This window comes from Colossoma macropomum, unplaced genomic scaffold (genome assembly GCF_904425465.1).
Source record: "Colossoma macropomum unplaced genomic scaffold, Colossoma_macropomum, whole genome shotgun sequence".
NCBI classification, from domain to species: domain Eukaryota; kingdom Metazoa; phylum Chordata; class Actinopteri; order Characiformes; family Serrasalmidae; genus Colossoma; species Colossoma macropomum.
In genome coordinates this window covers 14,279,003-14,303,654 of record NW_023494794.1, presented here as the reverse complement: position 1 = coordinate 14,303,654, position 24,652 = coordinate 14,279,003, and the positions used below count along the sequence as shown (strand labels likewise).

Here is a 24,652-nt window from a genome sequence, read left to right as displayed (position 1 = left end):
TCAACCCAGTACATGGGATTATAATACGCTCAAAAGATAAAAGTAGTATGGAACTACACATCTCAGCTATGTCTCATGCTAAACTGATCTGATACTGGTCTAGAAACTGTTCAGCTTCCCTAACAACCACCTGGGAAACTGACTACCGAATGTCTAATAAAGTCTAATGTTTTAGGATCACATAAAACATTTTAAACATGATGTTGGTACCTTTCTTGTTTAAAACGTTCCTTGAATTCCTACTTTGCCATTGATCAACAGAAAAGATCACCTGCAGTTAGATTCCAGTGCCAGAAGGGGGCGTGACCAAGCCGGTATGGAAGCGAAGCATTTTGCATCGGCGGAAAAATTAAAGAATAAACCACAAAAAAACACGTCACGTCAACGGCAAAGCTTTAGCATGTGCAGCGGGAAGCAGCGGGATGCTTTCGCCGGAAAACGAGAAGACGGAGAGGTGGAATGACGCACCTTTGCCGGGGCGTTTGTGCAGCGAGGGACGACGACGGGGTTGATGTAAAAAAGCTGCTGCTTGGTCGGAGCCTGGGTGGAGCTGGGGTCCACCTTAGAGAAACGACAACATCCGAGCACACAAGAAACGGGTCTTTCAGACGAGGGCGTGACACTGGGGCGCCATTAGGGGGCGGCAACAATCATGAAAGGTGGGAGGGTAAAACTAAAGAATGCATGTGTTTGATGGATGTCGTAGATACACTAGCTAGCGCTGGAGACACTACAGGCTAGTACACCCTGGATCAAATGGTTCCCAATCCAGTCCACAGTTTATACCTCTCACACACCTGAACCAGGTGGTCAGTGTTCTACAGCTCATGGGTACCTGATTCAGGCGTGTTTGGAGCCAGGATAGAACCTCAGATCTAGCAAAGCAGTCTGGTAATGCTATCTTGTTAGCTTGATCCTTCTCTATATATAAAACCTTCTTGGAAAATTGACAAAAGATCTTTAGACCAGCGAACTCCCACACACCTGAACTGTATGGTCAGACTTCTACAGTCCTTGGTCACCAGGATCAGGTGTGTTGGGTCCAGAACAGAACGAAATTGTGGACAGGACAAACATCTTCAAAGATTGGATTGGGAACGTCAGATGCAACTGTAATACACTGCCCATATTCCCACACATGTTGGCATGCTTGCTTTATGAAAGGGGAATTCCACCAGATCTACCAAAAATTCTGCATAATTCAATCGACAATTTCTTTACAGTGGTGGTGATAGGAACCAGGTGTCACCATGACTACAACGCAAACATAGCCATCTTATTTACTATCCAGAACCACCAGTGAACCTACACATCTGAGTTTATATGGAATGTTGAAGATGGAAAATAGTGGAATAGTGGTTTTCTCTGGGGACTATTTTGCCTCATAACACCCTGCATGTACCCAAAAATAGACGATTTAGGCAAAAACTATCATAAAACAGCGTCTCAGTCAGAATTCATAACCATTACAAGTAGTAACTTTCTGTGAGGGAGCTTTTAGAGGTGGACGTCTGGTTCCTATCACCACCACTGTGAACAGTTCTGACCCGGTAAGTTTCTCTAGAATGGAGCGTTTCACACCAAACCACTGTAAATGACTTCGTTTTCCTCTCAACCAATTAATTATGCAGAAATTTTCTATATTGGATGGAATTCCCCTTTAAGCATACTAATAAGTACCTACATGGAAAAACTTGCTCGGAAAGTTTTCCAAGCTGACTTGACAACAAGCACCATCCAGTCCACATTCTGCTCCATCATTCAGTTCAGTTCAGATTATTCTACGTACACATATTTGTACATTAGTGCACCTGAGTCAGGTAAGCAGGGGGTGTAGAGCACCGAGTACCTGCCTCAGGTGTGTCGACAGCTGTAATAGGACAAAATAATGGACTGGCTGGACGATCTCAAGGGACAGATAATGAGTCTCGACTCTGAGCAGACAGCCCTAAGGACCGTGACTACAGGTGTGTAAGCAGGTGTGAAACAGGTGGGCGCGCTCACCCTGACGAAGCTTGCGGGGAACCAGCCCTCCTCATCGTCAATCTGGCCCCACCACCAGTCCCTGTTGGATGCGTCCAAGACCTTGATGACATCACCGGCCTTGAAGGCCAGCTCGCGGTCCGCCATGGTCACATGATCCCATACCGCCTCTGCATTGACGACAGAGCCTCCACTCACCAACTGGGGGGAGAGAGAGAGAGAGAGAGAGAAAGAGAGAGAGAGAGAGTATTACTAATAGAGATGGGCAGTGTGTTAAATCACACACACATCTAAAACACAAAGAAACATAAATCGACCTAAAACACAGACAATAATTATAAAAATCGGCCTCAACATAAATATTAGTCACTAAATTGGTCTAAAACACACAAATAAAATCACCAAATCAGCCTAAAACAAACAAGATAATTACTAAAATCAGCCCTTAAACACGAGTCACTAAATTGGTCAAAATAAAGATAAACAACTAAATCAACCTAAAAACATAGACAAATCTCTAAATCAGCCTAAAGCACTGACAGTAATTACTAAAACCAGCCTCAGACACAAAAATTAGTTACTAAATTGGCCTAAAAGACAAAGATAAATCATTAAATCAGCCTAAAACGCGAAGATAAAAATCACTAAATCGGCGTAAAACACACAATAACTACTAAAATCAACCTCAAACACAAACTTAAGTCACTAAATTGGCCTAAAACACAAAAAATAAAACATTAAATCAACTACAAACACAGATAAATCACTACATTAACCAGCCATCAGATACAGAGCATTTCTTATCCAAACTGAATAAATAATTATAAATGAATGCTAAACCTTCCATGTGTTATTTTTTTATTCATAATTTTTCTTTTGTTTCTACCTCGTATATTTGAATAGTGCTCGTTTAAAAACGTGGATGCTGGAACAGCAGAAACGTTCGGAATGGCTCTAAAGCTCCTCACTGAAGGAATAAACAGTCACAGCTCTGGTGTTCATGAAGGCCGGATTGTCTGAAAAGCCAAAAGCAGCTCAAATCTGAAGAGCCTGATGCTCCTCCATTCAGTCTGGACCCGACACTCATCTGACACACACACACACACACTGCGGCCTGATGTCCTCTCCTGCGTTCGGGCCAAGTGCAGTCCGGAGCGCCAAGCCCAGCCGGAGAATGTGGATCACAGTGAGCCGTATGGAATTTTCTGGGTCATGTTACAAAGGAAACGCACACTGGCCCTCCTGCCCACTCTGTGCGGTCCACTCTGATCGTAAAACGAGCGCATGCATTTTTTTGAGGTCCACTTTGTGTTTTAGCTTTTACAAAAATACTCATCATTCTTTTTAAAGGTCCCACATTGTGGAAAAGCTCACTTTCCTCACTACAGTGGAGTGTTGACAGTATTAAATGTTTAAAATGCCTGATAATCCGTTAATAATCTGACTAATAGCTTAGTCGGAATAAATTACCTCCACATATACACCTCGCCTGATTGAGGCTGTTCTGAATACAATTTCTGTCTGAGTGAACGAGGTGGGTAATCCTGTACATAATCTGTTAAATTGGTAGAATAATAGCCTGTTAACATCTGTATCTGATTACATTCCCAATCGGAAAATTGATACTATCAAGTGAGCACCAGATACTATGTGGTGAGCACTTGATACTATCAAGTGAGCACCTCATACTATGTGATGAGCACCTGATACTATTTGGCGAGCACCAGATACTATCAGGAGAGCATTCGACACTATCAAGTGAGCACGAGAGCACCAGATACTATGTGGTGAGCACTTGATACTATCAAGTTAGCACCTAATACTATGTGATGAGCACCCAATACTAATAGGAAAAAAAAAGATAAAGAAATGCACAAAAGATATTTTACATTTAAAGTTGTTAATCACGGTTCTTATTACTGGTTAAATAACAGTAAATATAAAATGTATACAGTAAATAAACAAAAATAAGTTTTCTTAAGCATCTAATAAATAAGTAAAAAAGTATATAATACAAGTAATAATATAATAAGTAAATGGCACCTAGGGCGTTTTGTGATGCAGAACATAGATTTGACCAAAATAAAACATTTTAAAGATAATTGTATAAATATCAGGACTTATATGTGAGTCAGGTTAGATAGAGTTAGTATCGTATCGGTACTCCGTGTCGGCCGATACTAAAGGATCAGATATCGGTGTCAGAAGGAAAAAGTGGCATCACTGCATCTCCCAGTGAAGACCCACAGATTTGCTAGCGTTTACCCATCGATGCTCATGTTGCAAATGAGGCGATCGTAACTGCTGTGAATAATGAATCATAAAATGATTTTTGGACTCAGACCCTTTAAGTCCCACTTGTTTAGTGGAGTCTTCGGTAATTCGTTTTCCCTGTTAGATAAAAGGTGCAGATCTGGGGGTTCATGGTCATAGAGTATTATGGTAATCTCGGAGTGCTGGTGCTGTCGACCCGCTGCTCTCACTCACTCGGGTTTGTTGACGGTGGAGCGGAGGGGCGCCGACATCTCAGGGAGCCTCGTGTCTCTGTTACCTTTCTGGATTCTCCCTCTTAGTTAGGCTGTAATATCTAGACCTGCCGGAGTCTCTGCTGCTCTCTGTTAACCCTGTGAACTTAGTCTGTATTAACAGAACTAACCGCCTTGTGTCCCTGAGTTGAACAGCTGCCCATCCTGTGTGTCTGACGCTGTTGCTTTATCTGCCCTGTTCGGGTGCCCACTGCTCGCCAGCCTTCTGGACCGGCTTGACCACCATGGAGCTTCCTGCTGTACAACGCTCCCTAAACCTCATCTGCATGAACTGACCCTCCTAACGATGCTCCATTTTTAATCATAGACGTTGCTCCTCCTGCTTTTCCCCTTTTCCGTATCTTACACTGATGGTCAAATCTTAATCTCTGCTGTCATTGTTTGCTGTCTGGTGTCAACCAGAGGACGATGGTGTTCCTCTTTTGAGTCTTGGTTCCTCTCGGTTCCTGTCAAGGTTTCTTCCTCTTGCTCTTAGGGAGCTTTTCCTTGCCACTGTCGCCACTGGCGACGCTCATGGGGGCTCGGACCCAGATTTTCCTGTAAAGCTGCTTTGTGACAACACCTGTTGTAAAAAGCACCATGTACAGCACTACACACATGTACGCTGCTGTGTCCGATTCACTCGTACCAGCGCAACACACACTAACACACCACCACCACATCAGTGTTACTGCACCTATATAGTAAGTGGAGCTGATAAAATGGACAATGAGCGTAGAAACAAGGAGGTGGTCAGAATGTTATGCCTGATCGGTGTATATAAACTTTGACCTGAGCTGCACCGTAAGCCCTTTGTGAATTTAACTGTTAACAGTACTCCAAAGTAAAAGGGGGCACTGTTCCCTACATACGTTGGGCTACAGTTATGATCTTGGCTTCATTTAAAAGAAAACACTCTGAAGTGAGAATAACTGTATGAATTACTGTCACAGAGTCTAGAACGGAGGAGTTTAATTCCTCCTGACTCATAGATCTCTAGACTGATCTCCGACTCTAGCCGTGTTATCAGACCACGTTTTGGATGATGAGCGGCGAGGCTTTGAAGGTGAGGACAAACAAATTTGATAGTGTTTGTTCATTCGGTGCTCATAATGTAATCATAAAATTGTTTTGCGAGAATCGAATCCAGAAATTTCAAGCGTTCTAGCAGTTAATAGCGTCACTGTATTGCTGGAACATATAGAAATGGAAGTGAACACTTCGATGAAAGTGTGCTGGTACCAATACAGCGATCTAGAGGAGTTTAGGTCAGGTGTATAAAGGTACAGAGTACTCAGATTTGCAGGTGTGAACCATTGTTATGAATAACCAGTGGTGGGCGTAGAAGTAAAGCGAGCGTCTCCTCATTTCTAAGCTTCCGCGCTCTCAATAGAGCCTGAAATTGAGAAAAACACGAACACAGATACAGATTCAGGCCCGAGAGGCTGCAAACGTGTTTGTGATGATACAGCGCTGGAGATAAAGGCCTATCAGCTCCCTCATCACTGTTCCTCTTATCAGCGTTAGAGATCCTACAACAGAGTATAGATGCGATAAGGCTGTGTACACGGTAGGCTCCACAGTGTGAGAGAGAGAGAGAGAGAGAGAGAGAGAGACAGAGACAGAGAGAGAGAGAGAGAGACAAGAGAGAGAGAGAGAGAGAGAGAGAGAGAGAAGGATGCACAATATATCTTTAGTTAGTGGTTAAATTGGTGATATTGGCCTTTGTAATACATATATTGCAGAAAGCTGCCATATGCAAATGAGCCTTTTGCCCAATTACAATGGAACTTACACCGATCAGGCATAACATGATGACCACCTCCTTGTTTCTACACTGTGTTATCTCCCCTTTTACCCTGTTCTTCAGTGGTCCCTCCCATGGACCCTCACAGAGCAGGTACTATTTTGGTGGTGGATCATTCTCAGCACTGCAGTAACACTGACGTGGTGGTGGTGTGTTAGTGTGTGTTGCGCTGGCCTGAGTGGATCAGACACAGCAGTGCTGCTGGAGTTTTTAAACACTGTGTCCACTCACTGTCCACTCTATTAGACACTCCTACCTTGTCAGTCCACCTTGTAGATGTAAAGTCAGAGACGATAGCTCATCTGCTGCTGCACAGTTTGTGTTGGTCATCCTCTAGTCCTTCATCAGTGGTCACAGGACGCTGCCCACAGGACGCTGTTAGCTGGATATTTTTGGTTGGTGGACTATTCTCAGTCCAGCAGTGACACTGATGTGTTTAAAAACCCCAGCAGCACTGCTGTGTCTGATCCACTCAGACCAGCACAACACACACTAACACACCACCACTCACGTCAGTGTTACTGCAGTGCTGAGAATGATCCCACCACCCAAATAGCACCTGCTCTGTGAGGGTCCATGGGGGTCCTGAACTGACATTCTAGAACTGAGCAGACAAGCCTAGAAACGTACAAACCCTGGCCTATTTAAAAATCTAGAACTCAAAAGATTATTCAGAAATGTCTGAATAGCATAGGACCGAACCGATAACTAATCCCAGGATTAACAATTCCAGAGCAATCTAGAAACAAAAACGGACGACGATGGAGGTGGACAACAATCTGGAGTCCAACAAAATGTACGACCAGTTTGGCTCTTCTGAACATTCTAGAATCAATCCGACAACTTTGAAATCTTACATGAGAGTCCAGTGGACTACACTCTAGACCAACAAGTGAGAGGCATAAGAACCCAAGGGACAGTTCTGCTACCACACGTTCCAGAGATTAACAGGCAAATCTGGAACGTTCCAGAACTCCTGATTTGGTTTAGAGTCAAATTCAACTCACTGTTCATAGTCCACAGATTAGAACTCTGAAGAACACTGAAGAAAGTCTTTCGCTTTATTCCAAAATAAACTTAAGCAGATTCATTTAAATAATAAGCTCTGCTTAAGTATTATTAGCTGCCCCACTTTCTATTAAAAGCTTTAAGGTAAAAAGAGACAAAAATAGCCACTCGTTTCATCTTTGAATCATAATAACTGTGACCAAAATAAACAAGTCATCAACAATCAGCGTTTGGTATGAGTGATTATTTTCAGAACCGTCTGAACTTCACCATAATTATTATACGAGTATCTGTTTATGAGCATCTGTCTGGTTTTCCAGATTTAGATCTGAAATGTTTTTCTTTATTCCACAGAAACTCACCTGTCCGGCCTGTCCCGGCATATTATGGATTTTCAGGCAAATTAATTTATGCAACTACGCAAAATTTCAAAGCTGTGCTCCAAGTATTTTTTTAGTTATAATTTTTTGTCCCAACAGGTTCTAAAATCTGTCTTAACTGCTTAGAGAAATGACTGAACTGAGCTGAAATTTTATCTGGACACTTTTAAAATGTATTTTCATCATGTGTACTTAGAGCTGGGCGATATGGCCAAAAATCACGATAAACAAAATTCATATCGCTCGATATCGATACATACCGCGATAAATGTCAAATTATATTTCTTTCAAGTTTGAAGGCTGATTTTTGCTCCTGGGGGGTTAATTGTTGTTTTAAACTATCCTTTATGCTCTGAACACGACAAACACTCAAACAGGGGAACATTTCACAGATCTGTCATGGGAGAGTGGGAGAAAGTGTCTGCTGAGCTGTTTCTACCAGCTGGAAAAGCACAGCTATTTTGTAAAAGTCAGAATTTAAGAAAGAAAACAGATTATTCTTAGCTGGTGCCGAGCGCTCGGCTACCCCGCTACACGTGACATCACAGTATTCAGACACCAGCTAGATGACTGGATTTCTCTATACTATCGTAGTAGTTTAAGGGGTGAACCGCAAAATATCAACACCAGACAAACAGAGTCCGACTTTTAGGTACGTTTAAACTGAAAGCGGTGCTTTTGTGTCATGTTTGATCTACAGTATCATCAATTCTCTGTGTTGTGCCGGAGCGCTGCTTCAAGTTAGCCAGCTGCTAAAAACAGCTAGCCTGGAAAGCTAGCGCTCTCCCGCTCTCCACTGCCTCACAGCTTCCTCAGTTTACTTTCGTTTAAATCAGCGCTGTAATTTACATGAACCCACTTCTTTCTTTCACTTTCGTTGCTTGGGAATGCATTAATACTGAAATATGACTGAGCGCTGTAACAGCGCTGTAGTTGTGAGGATTGTGATTTAATGCTGCTAAAGCTGTTTAGGATGTTAGTAAAGAGGTGAGGTCACTGTAGGACAGTATAATTACATCACTGACCTCATCACTCACACTCGGTCACAGGAGAGCAGATCGCCGGTCGCTCCACTCAAACAGGGAATGTATAACTCTGCGTTTCAGCCGTTGCTAAAGACCCATCTTACTCATGGCCCCCTCCCTCTCTAATCATGTAGAAAAACTCGGAAGTGCGCCCTCTCCTGGCGACAGCACAGTAGTGTCACTTTCCTTGCAGTAGTAAACGCCACCAAGGCTTTCGTGGGAAGTGTGAGAACGGTGTATTATATCGAACATTTATCGAACATGTCATAACACTTTATTGAGGAAAAGTTATATCGTGATAATTATCGTTATCGTTTTATCGCCCAGCCCTATGTGTACTCATTATGTACTTGTATATTTCTTTGAAGTCTATGAATTATTCAGCTCTAAATGCAATATTTAAAGCTAAACTATATGTTTAAAAAAATTTTAAAAATCACTCAACGGGCCTTTTTGACCCTGTATTCTCTCCAAAGGGGCTCATTTTATTTCCTTTATTTTTTGCTGAATTTATATATAAGAACAATTATATATAAAACAAAACATGGCTATGGAGTTCTGTTTTTTTTTGTAAGAAACATTTAAAATGTGGTGTTTCATTACAAAATGTATTCCAAACAAAGTACACTAAGAAGAATAAGACAATCTATTACAATATTATGAGCAATATTACACTACGGCATTACAAGAAAACTACCTAAGCTACCTCTGTAACACTACACTAGAGAACGTTAGCAACATTTTACTGCGATACTGTTAGATCTAAAATGCTTTTCATGCAGAAAATTCTTTCCGCCGCTCCAGAGCATTAATGAAGAACCTCAGCACATCAGTACGCTGGTGTTCCTTCACCTGTTCAGGACACGCTGAAGGAAAAGCAGCTGAACCTGCAGCGGTTTAAAGGGTATCAGTGTGTGTTTCTCAGGAGCTAAAGCGGTAAAATTGCTCCTCTCTCTCTGGAGTAAACAGTACGGTTACATAACTCCATCAGAAAACACTTCACAGAGACACAGCTGTGAGTCTGACTGAACAGGTACCATCATCATCATCATCACATACAGAGAATACACACAGACAGACAGACAGACGGAAAAACACAGAGGCAGATGGGACCCACATGGAGCGAATATATACACACTCGTTTACACTTCACTCCTGAATTTGATTCAACAGTACTTAGAATTTTCCACGTTTTTCACTGTGACTTTTCCATTAAAAGCAGGTGAAGGTTTAGTGATTATGAAGCAGCTGCAGTCAAAGGCAGAAGTTTGAATGATACACATTGTTGATTTCCCTAAATATGGCATTTTTCTGCAAAATTTTGCGTACAATTTCTATTTATTTGCTGAATTTAACACAACTGGGAAAAAACAATGTTTTAGACTACATTTTTTTCCTTTGCTGTATGTTTTGCGTTCATAGGAAACAAATAACTTCTTTGTCCGGTAATTTCGAGACGGTCCCTAACATTGACACAGCCGCAGGAGCTAACACAGTGATAGAGTGAGAGTTGAAAATCTCTGTCAAATAAAAAGCATAATAAAAGCACAGTTCAGTGAAAAGTTGTGGTTGTAGTACAAAATCTTAATTTGGCCACAAACTTGTCATTAAATCTCGCAATAAAGAACAGAATCGATGTAAATTTCCCTTTTAATAAAAGTTTGTAAGACTTTTTTAGCATAGCATTCAGGAAGCATGAGCCCATTAGCTTTATTAAGGCAATTTAGTTAACTTTATACACATTACCTTATTACCTTTATTAATGCTAAATTAATGCGCATTATTAATGCTAACATTACGTTTATTAAGGTTAACTTCCACCCATCCATCCATCATCTAAACCGCTTATCCTTCTGGGTCGCGGTGGGGTGCTGGAGCCTATCCCAGCTGTCATTGGGCGGAAGGCAGGATACACCCTGGACAGGTTGCCAGTCTATCGCAGGGCTAAGGTTAACTTAATTATCTTATTAATGCTAACTTATTAACTTTATTAGTGTCAACTTACTTTTGCTTTATAAATGTTAACTTATGACCTTTAAGGCCAACAACTTTATTAATGCCAACTTATTACTTTTATTACGGCTAACTTAATGATTAATGCTAAATTATTAACTTTATTAATGCTAACCTATTGCCTTTCATTAATGTCAACTTATTTCCTTTATTAATGCTAATGTTTCACCTTCATTAAGGCTAACAACTTTATTAATGCCAGAATGTTACCTTTATTAGGGCTAACTTAATTATCTTTATTAAAGCTGAACTAGTAATTTGTGCTAACTCATGAATTTAAAAACTTATCAATGCTATCTTATTATTTACTACTTATTTTATTTTTTTATTTCCACAGTGGCTATTTTGAATTCACAGCCACAAATAATTTTAATTTATATAACTTTTTTGTTTGGTAATCTTGAGATGGTTCCTAACATTAAAGCAGATGCAGAAGCTGAAATAGTTGAAACTTAATTTTTGTCCATCATCTGATACTATGATATATTTGTTTAACTGTATTAATGGAAAAGAAATCTGAGCTACAGTGACAGATTCCAGTCAAAAAATAAACACTCACTGAACATTTACAACAAATCTACCACTAAAAATAATCAGTTGCGCCGATTCAACTGCACTGTAAAAAGTGGTTCATAAGATCAACCTAAAAATTACTTAATGTCCAGCAAATGAACCAGTTTTAGTAAACTCAAAAATGACTTTGATTGAAAGTATCGTTTAAGGTATTTACTGAGGTTGAATAAAACTAGTTAATTTACTTGTTACCACATGAAGTCATTTCTTTAAGTAGATCTGATGAGCCACTTTTTACAGTGGCTAACAAGTAAATGAACTAGTTTTATTACATTATTTAACCTACATAAATACTTTGAATAAACAGTTATTTCACTCAGCAAAGCTTAAGCTGAAAAAAGTTCAACTGCTTGTTACAACATAAAATGATTCAATTTCAGGTTGAACAGACAAACCATTTTACAGTGTATTTATGTAATCATTTTTATTGTATATGGTAAAAAGTGGCTCATTAGATCCTAAAAAATACTTCTTGTGGTAAAAAGTAAATTAACTAGTATTACTCAACCTAAATAAATACTGTGAATGAACGATTCTTTCAATCAGAGTCATTTTCTGAGTGCAATAAACAGTGTAATTGCTTGTTTTTAGGTAGATCTGATGAACAACTTTTTACAGTGTATTGTGCCATTCAATTTTGCATTTTCAAAACAAATTACATACATAGTTACACTGTAAAAAAAGTATCTCAGCAGATCTACCTTAAAAATTACTTCATCTAGTAACAAGAAAACGAACCAGTTTTATTCAACTCAAAAAAGAATTAAAGTATTTATTTAGTCTGAATAAAATTAGTAAATTTTTTTGTTACTGCATGAAGTCATTTATGTTAAACTGAGGAGCCATTTTTTACAGTGCACATGCAAAATTAGATGCACATTTGATTCACTTTCTATACAGGCAGGTTCGAGTCTGCACTTCTGACCAGTTTTAACAACAAAAAAGTGCAGCATGTTCTAAAACACGACTGCAGAGACGACAATAACTTCCATCAAGTTCAAATCAGAGTGAAAAATCTCTCCTTTTCTACTGAAACACTGATGTGGTCTGAATTAAAATGCTCGAATCTGCACTTTCGGCTCGTTTCACTGAGAAGTAATTCATGTAAAATCACGTTTTGGGTTCAGAGCAGGTGATGAATCCACAGCTGACGGGAACGACGACACACTGAGGCAGCAAATCAGCCGCCGAGCTGCGACTGCGTGATCGCGCTGTTTCAGGGCCGGAAGCTGCCGTGCAGGTTCTGACCGCAGCTCTGACCACTGAAGCTAAACTCATCGTCCACTCCTTCACCCTGCGGCCATCAGCCACTGCTCACTGCTTCATACATCCACTCATCTGAGAGGACACAGTGCACGGAACTCACAGCTACGCTCTAAAAAAAAAGGTTCTTCAAGAGTTATTTAGTAAAAATAAATGGTTCTACATAGAACCATGTACACTCAAAGAACCCTTTGCATGATTAAAGGGTTCTTTGCATCATGAAAAGGTTCTTCAGATTGATTTGAAAAGAGTTTTATATAGCACCAGGTGAAGGGTTCTTCAGATTGACCAAGAATGTGCTTTAGATGGCTCTAAATAGAACATTTTTGACAAGGGTTCTATGTATCACCAAAAAGATTCTTCAGATTGATGGAGAACGTGCGGTAGTTGGTTCTTTATAGAACCTTTTTGAAAAGGGTTTTTATAGCACCAGTGGAAGGGTTCTTCAGATTGATGGAGAATGTGCTGTAGGTGGTCATATATAGAATCTTTATGAAAAGGGTTCGATGTAGCACCAAAGAGGTTCTTCAGATTAATGAAGAATGTACAGTAGATGGTTCTACATAGAACCAGTAAAAGTGTTCTTCAGATAGATGGAGAATGTGCTGTAGATGGTTCTGTACAGAACCTTTTGGAAAGGTTTCAATATAGCACCAGTGAAAGGGTTCTTTAGATAGATGGAGAAGACACTCACAGGAGAACTATGAATAAATCAACTAGCAGCAAACTGGCAAAAGCAGCAGTCTGGTGCAGCTCCAGTTCCCCTCGAGATCCTCCACTGGAAACCGAACCCACGAGCTGTACGAACGAGAACTTTAGGCCTTTAGTGTGGTCTTGTGTATTTTCTGTCTCTTTGAATGCCTTTCTGACCATCACTCCGGCTCTCGTCCACCACCCCCCCCCCCCCCATTAAATAGATTACGTCTCCCAGTTAATTGATTCTGCTGGACTGAACTCCTGACCCACATTGTGCAGTCCTTTGATCCAAATGTGAGCACGTATGAAGCGCGTATGTACGTCACTCTGGATAAGAGCCTCGGCTAAATGCTTCATGGTTCTTTAAGGGTTCTTTCCTAAAGAAAATAGGTCTATATAGAACCATGAACCAGTAAAAATATAAAAATAGCTTTGACCGATATGTCAAACAGATATTTTATTTATTTATTTATTATTCCAGTGTTTTGCACTGCTGCACTAAAATATCTGCGTTTTATTCACTTTATTGCCTTTTTAACCCTCAACACTCTTAAAAATGATGGTTAGTCAAGGGTTCTTTAGTAAAGACAATGGTTCTAAATAGAATCATGAAGACTCAAAGTACGCTTTGCATGATTACAGAGTTCTTTGGATCGTGCAGGTGTTCTTCATATTGATGGAGAATGTGCTGTAGATGACATTATGTAGAACCTTTTGAAAAGAGCACTATATAGCACCCAAAAGCGTTCTTCTTTTATTACAAGTTTGACATTGTAACAAGAGAAGAACCTTTTTGGTGCTATACATAGAACTCTTTTCAAAAAAGGTTCTATATATAACCATCTAAAGCACATTCTCCAATAGTCTAAGGAACCCTTCCATAATTCGAAGAACCCTTTTTGGTGCTATACAGAACTCTTTTCAAAAAGATTCTAGAACCATCTAAGGCACATTCTCCATCAATTTGAAGAATCCTTTCATGATGCAAAGAACCCTTTTTGGTGCTATATAGAACCCTTTTCAAAAAGGTTCTATATAGAACCATCTAAGGCACATTCTCCATCAATTTGAAGAATCCTTTCATGATGCAAAGAAACCTTTTTGGCGCTACATAGAACCCTTTTCAAAAAGGTTCTATATAGAACCATCTAAGGCACATTCTCCATCAATTTGAAGAACGTTTCATGATGCAAAGAACCCTTTTTGGTGCTATATAGACCCCTTTTCAAAAAAGTTCTCTTTAGAACCATCTATAGCACACTCTCCAATCTGAAGAACCCTTCCGTGATGCAAAGAACCCTTTTTGGTGCTATATAGAACCCTTTGATGATTTAGGCATGCAGTTAGCACCATGCTAATTAGTGCTAATATCAGTTCTCATTGTTTCTAAGCTACATTAGCCTCGTAGCTCCAGGGTAAAACCTGCCAGTCTGTCGCTTTATTAGCATGATAATCTGGGTTCCGTTAGCTATGAATCCAGTCACACAGATCTCAGAGCAAAACTTACAGTCCAAAAAATAAACATCCCATAAGAAAGAAACAAAAAATGATCTTAATATCTATGTTGCTTCATCTAAACAACAAAAAGAATTCAAGCTTTGCAGCTCAGAAATTTCTCCTGAGAAAATGAGCCCATTAACCTCAAAGCTCTAGTCTTTAGAACCCAGACAGTGAGCGTATATCCGTCCACTGGCATGATAAGGTCAGCACCCCACTGACCGTATGCCACTGCTGCCATCCAGATTACTGTCCAGCATACAAGAGCTAACTACTTTTTAAAGGCCTCAAACAGATTTTAACTGCACACAGACTTTTATTTTGGGAAATAAACTTAGAAAAATATTACAAACTGAGAAATGAAAAAAAAATTATGTTGTTGCTAATTCTGTGCTAGATTGGTTACAGATATATAACTGACTTTATGATATTGCTGTAAAAATTATTTAACCGAATTTAGGAGCAGCTGTATAAAACTCATTTACAAAGGATAACAAAGAAATGAAGGACAAATGAGCACATCGGGCTGTGAGTGGAAAACGAGTGCTGAAAAGGCAGTTAGGCCCAACCCCATTCCACCCCTCGCCACTACCACTCAACCCTTAGCCCTCTGTTTTGCGCGTTAACGTCTAGGGTTGGGGTGTCCTGATTCTTGTTGAGATAGAGGGGGAGGGTGAAGTGTTGGGGCTACACGACCCTCCAAACGGAGGTTTTTCAGAGACTCCAAACAGAGAGTTATGAGAAAAAAGAAAAACCGGCTGGATGGCTGAACAAGAGACCAGAGAAACCCACAAATGTGAGAATTTTCTCCATTAAAAATTACAATAACCATCAATTTATCTTAGTTTAATGTTGTTTCAGTGTATTTATTTTCAGCGTTTATCTTTTTCTTCATAACAAGCATAAAAAATTGTCAATAGTTTGCTAATGTCACAGTAGCTAGCTAGCTAACTTTCCCGTTCCACCTTAAATAGTTTAGCAGTTCTGATGCCTGAAGTGCCAGAATGTAACTGCTGCTCCATTTAAGGTGGAACGGGAAAATTCGAACGAGAATCTGGTGAATATCTGACTTCAGCTTCATATCACTGAAGAATTAGGGGTGGGTGATAATAAATAATTGCCCCCCTCTTTGAAGGCATATGATGTCCCTAAATGTAACTAAAGCCCAGCAGTGAGGAGCTGAACTTTACCCTCCTCTGCTGTCACTGCAGACTGGCAGGGTCGCCTACAGAGCAGCACTGGTAGCTGTTCATGAAGTGATGCTCTTTTTATTTGAGGGTCCCATTTTATAGAGCAAGATTTCAACCACTACCCTGTAACTCAGTTCCAAGGGGTGAGGACACTCGGAAACAAGGGGTAGGGGTATAAATGAGAATTGGGGCTGGGCCTTAGTCTAATACTCTGCTTAACCACCAGTGGGCTGCCTGGAAAACACTGAGCAAAAAGCCAGCAGGCCGCCAGCTTTGCCTTCAGTGGCCTTTTTGCTATCCTCTCGCTGTCTGGGAAGCTGTTAGAGCTGGACAGTGTGGAAAAAATATCACGATACATCAAGATGTTTTCACGATACACAATGTGCCAGAATATGTTTTTCCTGAGGTCTGATACGTTTAACAGAGAGTATTTCTACTTATGAAAATACTATCAAAAACTATAAATCCAGTAATTCGTATTTAACATTTCACTGACAGTTTTGTTGTCCATCAGTTTCATTTTTGCCGTATCTGTACGGTCAAACTCACGTCTGGTAGGAGTCCGTAAATTTGACTGTAATAGTTTCACAACCTGAAAAAATGCTTGATTTGCAATTCATTAAAGAAAACTATTATTAATATAATCTAAAATTCTATTAATATGAATAAACATAGAAAATAACAACAATACTACTAATTTGTGTGCATGGCAATCCAGTACAAAAGTAGATTAGTATAAACCACTATTCTAAATACTATAAGGACATATTACACTGAGATTGTTATACATTACTGACTCCACTCACAAAATAAACAATACAAAACACAGCCAGGGTCAATACAGTGTTTAAATGTTATTTTAGCAAAAAAAACAAACAAAAAAAAAAAATCACACTATCACATCATTTTACCATCTTAAAATTTCACATTATTCTTTCCAGTGGTCGTAATTTTAACACTATAAAGTTTGGTCACTAGGGGGAGCACTGCACTCATTGCTCCACCTCAAACTCCAACCACAAGCTACTATTGGCTCACGAGGTGCAGAATGCTGTCGTCTTATTGGCTCCCTACAGAAACATCTGCATGTATTAGGATGTTTCATTTAAATAAGGTGCTGGTAGGCTGGCGCTTGATTTCACGCACCGAAGCCAACTGCACTCAAATTTCCATGACGTACGAAAGTTTCCTGAGCTCGTACGTCATTAAAGGAGGCCAACTCCGCACTCTTTTCCCGCAACTGATGAATAAGAGCCAATAAGCTGCACTAAACCCACTTAACCAGGTCTAATTATGCTGTCTTTATGATCGAACCTGTAGTTGGGGAGTGTTTGAGTACGGACGGTTTCCTCAGAACGCTCTGAAAAGCATATCATGGCATATTGTGGCATATTGTGACGTAATTCATCACAATAACGATCAACACTGTGACAGTGCCCCGCCCTGCAGGCCGTTTCTATTATTACCGCAGCTCTGTATTCAACACAGCGCCGTTCTGGTATGTGCAGAGGCTAAAATGATATCATTCACTCTCTCTCTCTTCTCTCCATCCACGTGTTCCCTTGTTCTCTCTCAGAGACTCCTGCTGTACAGCGGTTACATAATCCTTCTCCCCGGTCAGGAGGAGGAGTGTGTGTTTGTGTGTGTATTCTAATCCTGCGTACTGCCACTTCATACACATCTCCTCTCCGAATGGAGAAACACGCACCTCTGATGCGAAGCTTCGCTTGTGTTTGTGACTAACGCTGTTTTTCCTGCTGACTCCACAAATCGGGAGCTTCTCACGCAATCCGACAGGATAATGTTATTGCTGTTGTATTTCATAGGAGGCTTAAAATTCCTCAGCAGAAACAGCTTTAGATGAAAAGAAGACAGGAGATACTTCTGGTGAGGGCTGGGCAGTATTTACGCAATAGAACCTGAGAGGGAGTGTGTTATCGCGAAATAACATCACGGCTGTGATTTGGTCGCTGTAGATCATCACAGCCGTGATGTTATTGGCGATAACATGGCCTCAAGTGTTCTATTGCTTTTATACATCAGTTAAATAAATAAAGTAATAAATTAATAAACTGGGCCGTGAACGCGGCGTTTAATATGTTTTAATGTTCGCAGTTCCTTCACCAAATTATAGTTCCTTAACGAGCAGCTTGTTGCTACGTCAGAGTAACGAGCTCCGCCCACTCGCTGCACAGCCGGCAGTTCGTTCTCCAGCTCCTTACACTAAATTCCCAAACTGTCATCACCACTGAGCAGCTTTTCAGTCGGCAGCTGTGACAGAAGAACAGCTACACAACCTGGAATCAGCCAGAAATGAACCCAACACCATTCGCCAAATGTGTAGTCTGATCTTCAGAGTCTGACCAAATCAGACTGAGCCATAAAACTGCCGCAATATCAAGTTCAGCTCAGTTTTGTCAGTTTTTGCCAGATCAGTATTAATGTTGTTTTGTTCCAGCCAGTCTGTAAAGCATCTTACAGCCCATTTAGTTTGGCGAATGGTGTTGGGTTAATTTCTGGCTGATTCCAGGTTGTGTCAGCTGTTCTTCTGTCTCAGCTGCCGACTGAAAAGCTGCTCAGTGGTGATGACAGTTTGGGAGTTTAGTGTCATCTCATCTTCAGAGTCTGACCAAATCGGCTGTCGGTCAAATGTGATCTTAAAAGTATCCATTTTCTGTTTGTGAACAAAGTAAGAAGTAAAAACGTTCAAAGGGCTTGAGCGTCTCCTACAGCTGTCAGAGTCGTTGCTTAGCAACGGCATCTCAGCGGAGTGATGCAGTGTTTGTGAAAAACCCGTGATGTTATGGCGAAATTACAGCACAGCTAGAACTGTTGTATAAGACAATACAAATCATTATTGTGATAAATCATACAATACACTTCTATCTGAACACAACAAGGATATCGCCAGTATGTATGACCTAGAACACTCAGCAAGTGCCTATTTCATTTTATAAAACTAGTACTGGTTCTAAAATCTGATTGGCGTTCAAAGCCGTGGTAAAATCCACAACATACCCACGCTTATGACCACCTCACAGCCACTGAACTCTGTCACTGCGCCACGGCACGAAAAACCCTTGAGCTGTTCATGGAATAATCTTTGACTCTAATGCTGCTCCCATGGAGCACCGAGTGTACTGATGAAGTAAGAACCCGGTTCTGTTTAAACTGAGCAGCTGACAGCTTATGTTCTTAACTAGAACCAGGCTGGTCAGCTAGCTAACAGGCTAAAAGAGCCAACAGTCTAAACAGCTCCATCATTAATATCACAGGGCTGAATTAAAGCACTTATGATTTACTGTAAAACTGCAGTATAAAAGTCTAAAAATGTCACTTGAATGTTTTACACACTTCAAATGTTCGTGTTTCAGTCAGAAGTCACATCAAACCCAAGTTGAATCCCAAACGGCTCCGTACTCCCTAAACAGTGTTCTAGATATGAAAGTGTAGAAATTGTAGCCTCTACAGTCAAACAGTGCATCATGTATCGAGTGTGGATGAGTCTGAATCCCAAATGACTGTTTCTTAGCTGTATTTTGCTCTGTTGGGCTGCAGGATCCAGTATTTAAACCTCTATTTAGTGCACTATGTAGGGAGCAGGGAGCTGTTTGAGATTCAGCCCCAGTGTGAGAAGAGGGCGCCGCTGGATTGGTGCTAAATAAGACTCGCAGTCGTCATTTGGTGACCAAAAAGTACTGATAAAGTGAAAGTTTTTGCATTAAACAGTGCTGTGATATCATATGTTCATTGTTATATGACAAAAAGTAAAAAATAAATAAATCAATATTGAAATGACTGCAGTTTACAGCAATGGGCAACCAAACGTTCTCCTTATTCAGTCCATGGTTGCGTGGGAACAATACTGTACTCTAAAGGAACTACATTTCTTGGTGGAAGACTTGTTTATGTTGATTATTATTCATAATAACTCAAACTATTCTCTGAAAGAAATGTGTATTTTATCACATTTTATTTTGACTGTTTTATAAAAGCAATAAGCCACTTGAGGCCGTGCATTACAGTGATTTTATCACAGGGAAGGGAGCTTTACTCTGCTTCACGTTGTGCCTAATAACACCCCTCCCTGTGGTAAAATCACAGTAACGCCTGGCCTCTTGTGACTTATTAATATTGCTAAAATCATTGTGTTTACAGTTTTTGATTGTATCTTTTAAATGTAGCTCTACTGGCTCTTTTTCTCTGTCCGAACTGATCAAATGTCTGAAAAAATAAATATTGTGTATCGTGAAAATGTCTTGAAGTATCCTGATGTAACATTTTTGCCATAGCGCCCAGCTGCATTTTCAGCCCAGATAAAAATGATTAGGGTTGCAATTATCAAATATTTTCATTTTTAAACATTCTACTGAATACTTTTTCTTGAGTATTTGAGTATTCTATAAGAATAAGGAATTTATGATTTCCACTTAATGATTAAATAAACATTTTTAAATATTATCATTATTATCATTATCATTATTATTTTAATCCGTATTTATTAATGAAGCCTGAAATACTACAAGTTTATGGAAAAACCTCACTGAAAAACTATTATCATCATAGCAGGTAGCATTAAATGCTATTCCATAGGATCTTGCACAATCTGGCAACCCTGAGACTGTTTGAACATGTCAGTAGGACAGCAGAGGAAACCGTGACTTTTCAACCATGTTGTCTTAAAAACTGAAACCAAACAAAGTTTTTAAGACACTCACAAACCTCTTTGTACACAAGCCAATGCTAAAGCTAAGGCTAAAGCACGCTAGCTGGAAATTCAGAGCAGCAGGGAAGCATTTATACTGAACCAGACGATTAGAACAGACATTCTTGCTTGAAGCTGAAATTGGCTTCTTATTTCAATTTTCTGTTCCACCTTAAATGGTGTAAAGGTGGAACTGATAATTCAAATATCAAAGCCAACTTCAGGTTCGTCATTATCGCCTCACATTACAGACGGTCAGAAACACCCCGACTGCCGAGACATCGCCGCCGCTTTGTTGGTCTGGTTCTGGTTTAGCTGGTCACCCCAGCATGCTCATGCTGGTTGACCAGTGCATCAACATCCTGTTAAATATTGAGTTTATCAGACTGTACTGAATATTTCTGGCAGCCCTACAAAGTATAATGCTGATTCTAGGCTGGTTTGGGGGTCCGGTTTATAATCGCTGCTTTGCTTTCACGCAAGAATTCCATACAAACCGTGGATCAACTGTGCAATTCCATACATCACTTTTCTGCGTTCAGGTTTCCAAAACGGTCAGCACAGCTTCATCCATGTGCTGCTTCTAATTACCTTGCTTGGATACAAACACTGAAGCAGTGCAGATCTGTCCACAACAGGCCTCTACACACCATCACAACACTTGACAAAGGAAGGGACGCGATAAGTCGAAGCAGGCAAGTTACAAAATGAACCAATCATGTGGCACCAGGAGCAGATAGCATCCATACAACAAACTCCAGACCACCATTTTCAGGAGGACCAGAGATCAGTTCTCTGGACCGCCCCTGGATTCGCAAACACACTTGAACAAACGTGCCAAGCTCACAGGGCAAGATGACCTGGGTCCTGAAAAAAGCTATATATTATGTAAACACCCTTAGGCCCAATCCCATGTCTTCTTTTTACCCATAGCTCTTGTTTTCGAGTGTCGCCCCTTGGAACTGAGTTACAGGGTAGTGGATGAAATCCTCCCTCTGAAATGGGACCCTCAAATAAAAAGAGCATCACTTCATTAACAGCTACCAGCGCTGCTCTGTAGACGACCCTGCCAGTCTGCAGTGACAGCAGAGGAGGGTGAAGTTCAGCTCCTCACTGCTGGGCTTTAGTTACATTTAGGACATCATCTGCCTTCAAAGAGGGGGGCAATTATTTATTATCACCCATCCCTAATTCTTCAGTGATATGAAGCTGAAGTCAGATATTCACCAGCTTCTCGTTCGAACTTTCCCGTTCCACCTTAAATGGACAGTTAAATTCTGGCGCTTCAGGCGTCAGAACTGCTGGACTATTTAAGGTGGAACAGGAAAGTTAGCTAGCTAGCTACCGAGACATTAGCATGCTATTAGCTATTTTTTGTGCTTGTTATGAAGAAAAGGACCATAATACACTGAAACTACATTAAACTAAGATAAAACAGTGGTTATCGTAATTTTTTAACAGAGAAAATTCTCACATTTGTGGGTTTCTTTGGTCTCTTGTTCAGCCATCTTACCGGTTTTTCTTTTTTCTCATAACTCTCTGTTTGGTGTCTCGGAAAAACCTCAGTTTGGAGGGTCGTGTAGCCTAAACACTTCACCCTCCCCCTCTGTCTCAAGAAGAATCAGGACACCCTACCCCTAGACGTGAACACACAAAACAGAGGGCTAAGGGCTGAGTGGTAGGGGTGAGGGGTGAAATGGGATTGGGCCTAAGTCTCAAAACTTACCAACCTCTTTCAGGGTGTTTTTTACCTTTTATTCTCTTAGTCTCTCGACTAAAAACCAAACTCCAACTATAAACACTGATCACCAGCGCTGCTCCTGGAGATCCACACCAACCAACCACAACCAGCCACCCCTGCTGCACTCCTACAGAGAACACACACATCAGCACACAGTTTCTAGTATTTTTTGAGTTGAAATTAAAATGAAAAAAGAAAACAAAGTAAAAATAAAACAATAAAATCAAGTGCCATAACTTAACCATAACCATTATAGGCCATATTTCAGTTTGTTCCCCAAATGTGTTAAATTCAATAAAGGAACTGTAACTGCGCATTAAAATGAAAATGTGCAGAAGTATGTCCTCATGTGTCAAACACAAGGCCTGTGGGAAGATCAGGCCTGCGGCACAATCCTAGTATTTCATTTTTTTATTAATATTAGCCCATTTCACAAAGCACTACACATTTGTTTTAATAGTTCAAGCATTCATTCATTTAATATTTCAGTGTCTAATACTGAAGTTGCAGTTTGGACACACCTTGACTAAACAGTGGGAAGTTCAGGTCACAGTAAAATGTTAATTAAAACTAAAATGTAAAGACAGACGTTCTCAGGCCCACAGATAATTTACAGATTTTTTATATGTGGCCCTTCTAGTGGCTGAGTCAGACACCCTGCTGTAGAGGATGTGTTCACTTATTTTACACTTAGAAAATCAACATGGAATTTGACCAGGGGTGCACAAACTTTTGCATTCGACTGCATGAATCGTGAAGAAAAAGGCAGAAAGAAATAAAAAATTCACATCGTGTGAGTTAGCCCGACTCGCAATGTTGCAAGGCTCCATTTTAAATCTCGAATCTCTGCAGCTGCATTAACGGCTGGAATTAACGAAGTCGTTCAGCCTCAGACAGAAACCTGCAGATTATCACTGAACAGACGACGCAGCGGAGACACCATACAGGACAGATACGTCCTCAGAGTCTCACACATGGAAGACAAACTGTTCAAAGGTGCTGCTCATATGAAGTTACAGTGTGTGTGTGTGTGTGTGTGTGTGTGTGTGTGTGTGTAGGTTTCTAAATCCAGCAGCTCTCTCGGTCTTTCTACTCTCCGCCTCACACACGAGCTGGTGTATTTTTAGCCCCACATGCAGCTCCATGTGAACACGCCCCAGCTAACGCTAATGCTACAGTATGAGCGCCCCAGTATCAGTAACCTAACTGAAGGTTACTTGTGGGGTTCCACAAGGTTCAGTATTAGGGACCTACACTGTTTATAGTGTATATGACTATTTGTAAAGTGTCTAACGTGTTACAGTTTTTTTTTGCTGGTGACACTCATTTACATTGATCCGGGAAAAGTATGGAATGGCTTCTGAATACAGTGAAAGGGAACTGAAAGTCTTAAAGACCACCTCAACAGACCACCTGGACACACCCCATATGCATCACAGACCACCTGAACACACCTCTATAAACAGGGACCACCTGAATAGACCTCCATATACATCACACACAACCTGAACACACCTCTATAAACAGAGACCACCTGAACAGACCTCCATACACAACACAGACCACCTCAACACACCTCCATACACAACACAGACCACTTGAACACACCTCCATACACAACACAGACCACCTCAACACACCTCTATACACAACTCAGTCCACCTCAACACACCTCTATAAACAGAGACCACCTGAACAGACCTCCATATACATCACACACAACCTGAACACACCCTCTATACACACAGACCACCTCAACACACCTCCAAACACAACACAGACCACCTCAACACACCTCTATACACAACACAGACCACCTTAACACACCTCCATACACAACACAGACCACCTCAACACACCTCCATACACAACACAGACCACCTCAACACACCTCTATACACAACACAGACCACCTCAACACACCTCCATACACAACACAGACCACCTCAACACACCTCTATAAACAGAGACTCCCTGAATAGACCTGAACACATCTCAATAAACAAAGACGACCTGAACACACCTCAATATAGAAACACAGACCACCTGAACACACCTTCAGACACAACACAGACCACCTGAACACACCTTCATACACAACACAGACCACCTGAACACACCTTCATGTACCACAGACCACCTCAACACACCTCAATATACAACACAGACCACCTGAACACAACTCCATAAACAACACAGACCACCTAAACACACCTCCATACACAACAGACCACATTAGACCACCT

The 24,652-nt window shown here is 40.6% G+C and overlaps 1 protein-coding gene across 1 annotated transcript in view; it reads right to left on the bottom strand.

Moving 5' to 3' along the window:
* arhgef9a (Cdc42 guanine nucleotide exchange factor (GEF) 9a) overlaps window positions 1–24,652 on the bottom strand; it is a 62,560-nt gene that overhangs the window by 29,044 nt on the left and 8,864 nt on the right. The window contains exons 2-3 of the mRNA XM_036580329.1: window positions 2,005–2,184; window positions 469–561 (exon numbers count right to left, since the gene is read on the bottom strand). Of these exons, the coding sequence (XP_036436222.1) occupies window positions 469–561; window positions 2,005–2,184 (273 nt within the window). The remainder of the gene's footprint in view (window positions 1–468; window positions 562–2,004; window positions 2,185–24,652) is intronic.